At 36.6% G+C, this 9,729-nt stretch overlaps 1 protein-coding gene across 1 annotated transcript; it reads right to left on the reverse strand.

The window, feature by feature from the left end:
- Nucleotides 1-1,842: 1,842 nt before the first annotated feature.
- Nucleotides 1,843-2,757, reverse strand: LOC123405708 (50S ribosomal protein L10, chloroplastic-like). The gene has a single exon (XM_045099297.1). It carries the CDS (start codon nucleotides 2,678-2,680, stop codon nucleotides 2,090-2,092), a length of 591 nt encoding a protein of 196 aa, XP_044955232.1. The 5' UTR covers nucleotides 2,681-2,757; the 3' UTR covers nucleotides 1,843-2,089.
- Nucleotides 2,758-9,729: the final 6,972 nt, after the last annotated feature.

Here is a 9,729-nt window from a genome sequence, read left to right on the forward strand (position 1 = left end):
CGGTATTCCAAGACTGAATCGGCCAGCAATAAGCATTCGAGTAAAAAACGCAACCAAGCAATCATCCATCACTCGAACTGAACATTCAAACGGGAGAGAATGATCAGTCAACACAATAGTGGTGCTTCCATAAAAAACACAAGAGTGGTATGTGCTTAATTTTTTTCCATGGGCCAAGTAAAAACGGCTGCAGAGAATTCTTAGAGCCACGACAGGTTATTAAAAGAATGACATTCTGCACATTAATCGAAAGGAAGATTATCAAAAGAAATGCTTACTTGTTGGCTTGTTGCGCACAAGATTATTCAGTTACGCCCCGTTTAAAAAATGTTAGATATGCCTTAATATTCAGTTACGCCCCGTTTAAAAAATGTTAGATATGCCTTAATATTCAGTTGACTGGCAGTCTTCAGGACAAGATTTTACGCCTGAAAAATTCTCTGGCTGTTCCTTCTTTCATGGAACTAATCATATTGGTTGCCTGGGGCATCTGGATCACCAGAAATGATTACATCTTCAACAGCAAGAACCCTAGCCTCTCCAGATGCTGGGATTTGTTGAAGGATGAGTTGGAGCAGGTCCTTCATCGCGTTCAGAGGAGCTCCTTATGGTGGCTTTGTAGAATGGGTACAAATGGGTCGCCCAGTTCTTCTAAATCTACATATTTGCTTGAAACTGTCTGCATGTATGTTTCATGCAAACTGTTTTTAAATAATTAAAATGTCAAGTAGGTTAATCACCTAATGTTTCATCTTAAAGAAAACTTGTCGTAATCAACTAGCATTTTATAGTAAATAATGTGTAGTGATGTAAGACAAGAAACCACGCCAGTTAAAAGTGTCCGGTGAAGCTGGACCATAAGTGATGTGAGCTCATAATGTTTTTCATCTTATATATATATAGCTTAATGGATAATTCAGCATGTCTAACACATCACCTGATGAACATTGTACTGAATTTAGTTTTAGAATGCACGGAACAAGTATCACCATTGACTGACATTGACCTGGTGAAGTCCTCCGACTTATTTAGGAAGGGAAAAGAACACCACACAACACACAAGAACATATCCCAGGTGAAAGATCATCAAGGAAAAAATAACCTTTAAAACACATCCAAGCCATCATCTACTGATCAAACTGAAACAATGTGATAACTGATACAAGTTGTGCAATGAAGTACTGATGCTTATGGTATTCCAAGACTGTATCGACCAGCAATAAGCATGCTACACTGAACATTCAAATGGGAGAGAATGGTGATCACTGATCTGTCAACAAAATAATGGTGCTTCCTTAAAAGAACACAAGAGTGGTGCTTCAAGTTTACCATGGGCTGAGTAAAAACAGCTGCAGAGAATTCTTAGAGCTAAAGGATGTGCTTCTCTTGCCTCTCTGCTCAGCCTGATCCACCTCTGGCTACCTTCTTCCTACTCGGATGATTCGGGCTTTTCATTTGCTAACTAACGTAGGTTGCTGTTCACTAGTGTTTTTTCTGATTTCCAGTCTTAGTATGTCAAACAAAAATCCCTCTGGGGGTGTGCATGTGTTGCACAGCTGCACAACTTCCTAATTCCCCCTGGGAATGCATAGCTGGCAGAGAAGAATCCATGTCTGAATTTACCAATTTACAACTTCCCTGGGAATCTGAGAGCTCTTGGCTGGAGTTCATATCTTGAGTCCTTTCTTAGCTCATGTCTTGGGTTAATCATATCGATGAGTTCACCGGACTGCACAAAAATCTAACTTTGCCAACAATGCTGACATTCTGCCCCCCCCCCCCCCCCCAATATCCTCCTCCTCTTACTCCAACAAGGAACAAGAGCAAGAACATACCAACATATATCATCATCCTAAAGCTTCTTTCTGATTTTGTCTAGTACAACAGTGATTCGGCACTAGTGAAAGATCTAGCAAATCACATTTCTTCCCATTCAAAAGTCAGTTCATGAACAGATGATACATCAGAGCAATGCATCCTTATGATGGTTTTGTGGGTGTTGTCTACTAACACTGAATTCAAAATCTGCAAAAGAGAAAGGAGCTGCAGGTGTAATAATAACTGAGGAACCTCGATGCTGAAGGAGGGATCACTTCTCCGGCGCCGGAGCGGGAGCGGGAGCCGCCTCCTCTGTGGGCGGCTTCTCGGGCTGCGCCATGGCCTCCTGGCGCGCGCGGAGGGCGGCGAGGACGGAGACGGCGGGCATCTGGAGGCACCCGAGGAGGTACTGGTAGGACTGCACCCTGGTGGGCATGGCCTCGAGCTGCGCGAAGTCGTCGGGCCCGTAGAGGCGGCCCTCGTAGACGGCGCCGGTGAAGTCGTTGAGCTGGAGGCGCCACTCCTTCTGGAAGTCGCGGTAGGGCCGGAGCGCCGGCGGGATCTCGTCGGAGCGCACGAAGAGCCAGGCGTTCATGCCGCGGGCGCAGGGGCGGAGCGACTCCCACCGCGTGCCCTCCACCGCCGCCGCGAGGTCCGAGTTCTTGGCGACCAGCAGCCGCGCCGTGGAGGGGAGCGACGCGCGGATGCTGCGGAGCTGCGCCACCGTGAAGCCGTGGCACCAGATGCCCGCCAGCAGCTGGCACCCGTCCAGCTCCCGCCGGAGCGCCTCCTGGCGCGCCCGCTCCACCGCCATCCGGATCGGCGGCAGCGCGGCCCCGGCGGCGCTGCGCACGGACGTCATCCTCGGCGGCGGCGGCGGCGGCGGCGGCGGCGGCGAGGGTTCTGAGGGGCCGGTGATGCGAGTGTGCGTGTGACGCTCGACTCGCGAGGCTTGTACTGGGAATGTGAAAGTAATGGGCCTCGCTGAGGTTTTCTGCGCCGTATAAATGTGTTGAAACAAGGCCAATAAACTTTTCTTGGTAACCCGAGGCCCAAGCGTTTGTTACCTGTGTTTAATCCACTAAACTTTTTTTAAACTTTATAATCCACTCAACTTTCATCTGGTATTTCTCAAACAAAATATCAACTTTCATCGGAAATCAAAATTTTCTTTTGAGAAACTCATGGGAAATCAATCAAGTCTTCAAGGCCTGATATGACGAGTGCGTTTGCAGGTGTCTCTTTCTTTTATTGCTGGTTCAATGCAAATTTTTAATCTTCACAGGGCCGCGTATAATTGGGGTAAGAAGGAGGCTAGTAGTCTCACTTCCCATTATCTAATGGTACAACCAACTTGCCAACCTTGCATGATGTGTTTAATCACAACATTTTTCTGTTTTCCCCTTTTTTGAAACAATTGTCTTCGTTTTGTTTTGTTTTTCTTGGAACGGTTTTGTTTTTACTTTTAAATTTTCGTTTTTTACTAAACGTGTGAACGATTTTCAAACTTGATGAAGCTATTTTCAAATTCATGGATTTGTCTTTCAAAATGGATGAACTTTTCACCAAACTCGTGAATTGTGAATATTTTCTCAAAATTTGAGATTTTTATTCAAAATTGATAATATTTTATGTAATTCAGTGACATCTTTTCAAAATCTATGAACTTTTTCTCCAAACAATGAAGTTTTTTTTATAAAAATCAATGAAATTATTTAAATTTTGATAAGTTTTTTCAAATTCGATGAAGGTTTTCATATTTGATGATTTTTAGAAAATTTTGGTAAACCTTTTTCCAAATTCGATGAACTGTTTTCAAATTAGATGTTTTTTCCACATTTAATGTTTTTTCAATTTTCTTGGATGTTTTAAAAATCCATTAATACTGTTTGAAGTCACAATTTCGTTCCTTTTTCTAATTTATATATCTTTACTTTAAAAAAAGCAATGGTGGCCTGTCAACTGGTGAACTGTTGAACGAAAAGTGACGAAGCTGCGCTTGGGGCAATTTTTTTCCATGCTTCTTGATGAGCCAGTCGATAAACGCAATCATGTGTGCGCCAAGAACTCCCATGCTAGTTTGCATAATGCAGTCTAACTGGCGCCTAAGGCACCAAATCCGAGTTCCACTTACCAGTATCTCCTTACCGCTACATGGTCCATGCCCCGGCCCATTGCATGTTTTAGCAACTATCCATACAACTAGGAATAATGAGAGCTCACGAGTTAAAATTCGAAAGCTCCTATCACCGCGTATGGCGACACGAATTGCACGTACATGCACCCCTCGATCCCATATGTGCCCTTTTCGGTCGGTTCACTTCAGGGGTGGGCATGCATATTTTCATATTCATTTTCTTTGTGTGTTTTTGTTCATTTTATTCCTTAATTTTCTTGTTAAAAATTATTTTATAAAATATTAACATACTTGAATAAATATTATAATAAAAAAGTTAATGAATATGAAATATGTTCTCATATTCTCAAAATTAAGGTTCTCACAAAAAGATCTATTTAAAAAATATTCTAAAGTTTGAAAATATGTTCATGATTTCAAAAAATATTCTCGGCTGTAAAAAAAGGCTCAACAAATTGCACAATGTTGAACAATTTCATAAATAAGGTTTTATTATAAATTATTATTTTCAATAAATGCTCCAAATTTCAAAACATGTTCATAAACTTGTAAAAATGCTGAGAATACAAAAAATGTTATCGGTTTTGTAAAATGGTCCCCAAACTTGAAATATGCCATTTCAGTTCAAAAGTATATATAAATTTATAAAATGTTCTTGGAGTTCTTGAATTTGTAAAGTTAATGATTTGCAAAAAAAATCGAAAATTTCAAATTATGTTCACGAATTTGCAAAAGAAAATCCCGGATTTAACAAAATTTCAAGTTTTTTTATAAAAATGTTCGTCATTTCAAATAATGTTCATGATTTGAGAAAAGTATATAAATTTCCAAAAGTTTAACTAGTTTAGGCAAGTTTGCTTGATTTTAAGAAATGTTGATAAATTTAAAATAAAAAATAATAATAAAGGAAAACGAAAAACAACACAAAAATGCAAAAAATATAAGCAAACAATAGAAAAGAAAAGTGGTATGGGAAGGTTCTTGGACCTTCCTTACCAAAACCAGAAAAGGGTAGAGATACTTCGTTATCCCCTACAATATGGGGGAATAAAATTTTCGTTGAACTCCATCGCCATTACTATGGCCCTGTTTGGAACCACTCAGATTATATAATTCAGTTTTTATAATCTATTATGTCTTCAAATAGGATAAATTATAGTGTATTTATATAAACTAGATGAACAGATTATTATAAAATCATAATCTATTTTACCCCAACTAAAATCAAATTATGAATTGCTAATGATCCATTATCTTTGTAAACTTGGACATAATTACATTTCTACCATCGTCATCCTCCTCTTTAAAAAAACAAAGGACAGATAAGTCATTATGCAATGTAAAACCTGAATTACAGTTTATATAATCTGGTCTCCAAACATGCCCACATAAATTATTTTTATAAACCAGATTATATAATCTATCTTCATAGTCCAGATTATCATAATCTATTATAGTCCAAACAGGGCCTATGCCTCGCTTACTGCAAAAAAGAAGCACGACCTACATACAAGGTTCCCTCTTATCGGTCCGATCAATAACATTGATTCGGGAATCTTCACTTTGCTTTTAGGACCTTTTGTCCGGTTTTTTAAAGTTTCCTATCAGTTTTTCTTTTTGATTTTTATGTTTTTCTCTACCGACATTTATCGGGTATTTATTTTTGGTTATATTATCTTCCTGTTTATTTTTTATTTTTTCAATTTTTCACATTTCTTTATTTTGCTATTTATATTTCAGATACATGTTTTTAATCCATGTTGACCATTTTTTAGTATATGTTAAAAAATCAAGTACATGTTGAACTTTTTTCAAATACATGTTAAATATTTTTCATATGTGCATTCAACATTATTTAGTACACAATGAACCTTTTTAAATAGATGTTGAACATATTTAGAAAATATCATGAGAAACACGAACCTCTTTTTGTGTGTGCGGACATTGCTTTAATGCCTTGAATATATTATCTATACTCTGAGCATTTTTCTAATAACGTCAATAATTTTTTAAAAATAAAATGAACAAATGTTGTTAACTTTTTTGTAATGTTGTTAACTTTTTTTAAACACGTGAACATGTATTTGATATATCACGTAATTTTTTGGAATGGTAAAATATTTTTACAATTTGTGGGAACAAATGTTTACCTTTTCATGAACAATATTAAAAATTTCATGAACATTTTTTTATACATTAGATTTTATAAACATAATTTATTTTTAAATGTACATGCACTTGTGAAAAACTGTGTGGACAAATTCTTACATTCTAAGAACATTTTAATACGTGGTGATAAATTTTTAAAAGTAAGCAATATACTTTTAAAAAATGTTTCGTACACTAGTGACCTACACGTGCATTGCATGTGAGAGCTTTGATAACCAAAGTATCGATGTACAAAATTATAGCATGTAAAATTTGAAGTATGGAGTCATATATGCATGATATAGATATTGGCAGTTCATCCCATTCAAAATCAAATTGTAGCTGCAAAATATCCGAAGGCTACATGATATAATATTGCATGAAACTCATGTGAATATATCCAAGACAACTGTCTTTAGGTATCTCTTACTGCAGTTTTGAATAGTTGGTATTGCATATTCAAAGACAATTAAATGAAGTCCATGAACGTGTTCTCTTAGCCTTGAACAAAGAACATTATAAATTAAATTATGAATGGCAACTCTTTTAGAAGAACATGAAATATTTGGGGCAGGGGGAGGTGAATTAAAGTACCGAGGAGTCTAGAATAAATGAAAAGTGCATATGATGTGTGGTCTGTGGATATTGTTTACTGTAAATCACAAAAAAGTGTTGGAAATATGCCCTAGAGGCAATAATAAATTGGTTATTGCTATACTAGTCGCTGATCCGTGCACTTGCACGGGCTAGTATCATACGGAAAGTCAAAAACCAATCATATTTAACTTTATCTCTTTGGCAGTTTTTTATTATATATAACATGCTTAAATTTACTTTTATATTTAATTATACACAACCAAATAGAAGTAGTTTGAAATTCTAACCTGTACACTACCATTGGAAAAAAATTAGCAGTAGGAAAAGGTTATTCGGCCAATTTTGTAACTCCAGAAGATGATCTACTTCTGATGCTCATCGACAAAGAGAACAAAATAACTCTTCACCACATGACTATGTGGAAGCATAATAGTAAGATTATATTTTGGGGTTGATTTTCAGTTACAGCCAAAAAACAATAGTAATAGCCATATGCGTAGCACAAATGGTCCATTGCTTTGCCGCACACATAAAATATAGTATAGTATATATAGGTTGCCTTCCCTAAAGAAGGTGGGGCAAAATAGAGTATCAATTATCAATTATATTATGAATAAGACAATCATACAATTGGATGATAGAAAATAAGCATATATGAAGAGGTAAACTGATTTAAGGGCTAGAGAATTTAAATTATAAGGCGTGCTTCCATACACACCATATAAATGTTGTTCTTCATGCTTACAACCAATTTGGGTTAAGCATACATAAGAAAACCACACACACACACACACACACACCCACACGCACACACACACACACACACACACACACACACACACACACACACATATACATATATATATATATATATATATATATATATATATATATAACATTTTGGAATTTTTGTTAATTATAATAGAATACAACCGACTTCCACTGAAATAATATGCTTGAATGTAAAACATTGATTCATCAAACTTTCTAATATATTATGTAAGGGGGCATACCAACGAACACATCATAAGCTTATTGGTAATGAAGGTATCTTTCTGTTCTTCCATTTCTATTTCTGTACTCTACTAATTGTGTCATGCTAGATGCATGTACCACATTGTACTTCTAATATATATGTAATAGTCAGAACAGATAGTTGTTACACCGTCAATACAAAACTGATAGTATAATGGTCTTAATGTGGAAGCATATAAATCTCTCCCATAAAATTGAAATGAAGAGAAAGGTATCGCGAAGAAACCATATATTTCTGCTTAAGTTAATCATTAAGTTGAACCGCATAGGATGTGGACATATAATCAGTTCATAACCCAAAAATAAAACGCTCCAAGAATTTGCACAAAACACAGAAAAAAATCAGGTAGAAGACATTGCAGCAAATCAGATTAGGGGAGTTAGCCGATAATATAAAACATCAATTAATTAACAATAAAACTGTACTTGAGAACATATAGTTAACATGCCATAAGTGATCAGAAAAACACATAGTGCATTTGGCCCGCGTAATTAAAGCTTATGTTCCTGATATCTGATACCTATGTTTGCTCCTTATTTTATGAATGATTGATCCACTTTATTCGAAATAAATAATTCTAAAGAGATGTCCTGGACTTTCAGCATCGATATGCAAGCAAATGGCTTGGACGAATTAATTGGCCACCATACTCACAAAGATTGGACTGACTATACCACAAAATACCATCGTGCATTATACATATACGTGCAGATTATAGTAGGCTAATAGAAACTCATAAAGATCTAACAACTAAATAGGGAGATCTCCTTTATTCAAAAATAGTTACCTGCAGCTGGGAGTCGTGCCAAAAAACAGGCTCTTGTTCATAAAAGTCAAGGTGTAGACATGTCAGAATAATCCTAGCAGCAAAAAAATCATACATGTTAAAACCAAGAGTAAATTAAATATAGTATTCTGATAGAGAAGCGATAGACTATGAAGAGAAGAACGAAACACGGGAAGAAACACTGAAAATGCTCCAAACCAAAAACTATTTCGGAGTAGAATCTGAGAAGAAGAAACCAAATCCAAGTAGGAGAAAACAGATCTAGCTGCAGCTTACTCTTGACCGTTCCTTCCAAAGAGCCACCATCTGAATTCAATCAAGCACACTTGATGTGAGAAAATAAATAAAATATCACCATTTCTTTCTCGATCATCTACTTGGTTCTAGAAGAAACATTAATAATTCTTGAGGTGTAACTAATTTTATAACAAAACATAAGAGAGATTACTATCGATTTCATTTGCAGTAATAATAAAACCATTGCCAATTGACAAACTGTTTAATCTGACCACAACACAACATCTACTATATTTAATGTTTACAATAAAGTATATAATTCATTTGCAGCAATAAGAATCTCCAAGCATCTAGAAAATATACCTGGATAAGAACAGCTATTCATGGCAGCCTATACCATGCAATACACCATATCATAGATTAAATTTAGGACCTTGACCATTCATTTGAAGCATATATTGCTGGCGTTCATTCATAATTTGATTCTTTTTCAACTGTAAATCAGCAGAATCATCTGAAGAGAAATAACCCATGATGTGATTATTTAAACTGCTGGTAGAAAAAAAAACTTATGGTGCAAACGTATTGTGCTGACAGGATTAACACATGTAGATGGGTGTCAGATTTCGCCTTCTTATGTCGTAGACAACAGAGTCAAGTTGTTGCTACTTGAAAGGAACATATATGCATGGTAGGCGTCCTGTTGTGGTTGCAGGCCATGCTGATCTCAACTCGCAACATGTTCCTAGACCTTTCTTGATAAAGTGTGTGATACATTTGCAATTCAAACCCATAGCTATGACATGACATAACAGGAAAAATCATCTAGAGTTCAAAATTCGCAGTCGAAGTAATTGTAGCGTAGCCGCTACCTTTTCCTTGTCCATCTCCATGGTCTTATCCTGCAGGACACTGAGGTCATCGTCGTGAAACGGTGGAGTTATCAAAAGCTTGTCCCCAACATGTACG

Source organism: Hordeum vulgare, chromosome 1H (genome assembly GCF_904849725.1).
Source record: "Hordeum vulgare subsp. vulgare chromosome 1H, MorexV3_pseudomolecules_assembly, whole genome shotgun sequence".
Lineage (NCBI taxonomy): Eukaryota > Viridiplantae > Streptophyta > Magnoliopsida > Poales > Poaceae > Hordeum > Hordeum vulgare.

Bases quoted from the DNA above. Each gene is read 5' to 3' on its own strand.
- LOC123405708 (XM_045099297.1), bottom strand. From the start codon at position 2,680: ATGACGTCCGTGCGCAGCGCCGCCGGGGCCGCGCTGCCGCCGATCCGG.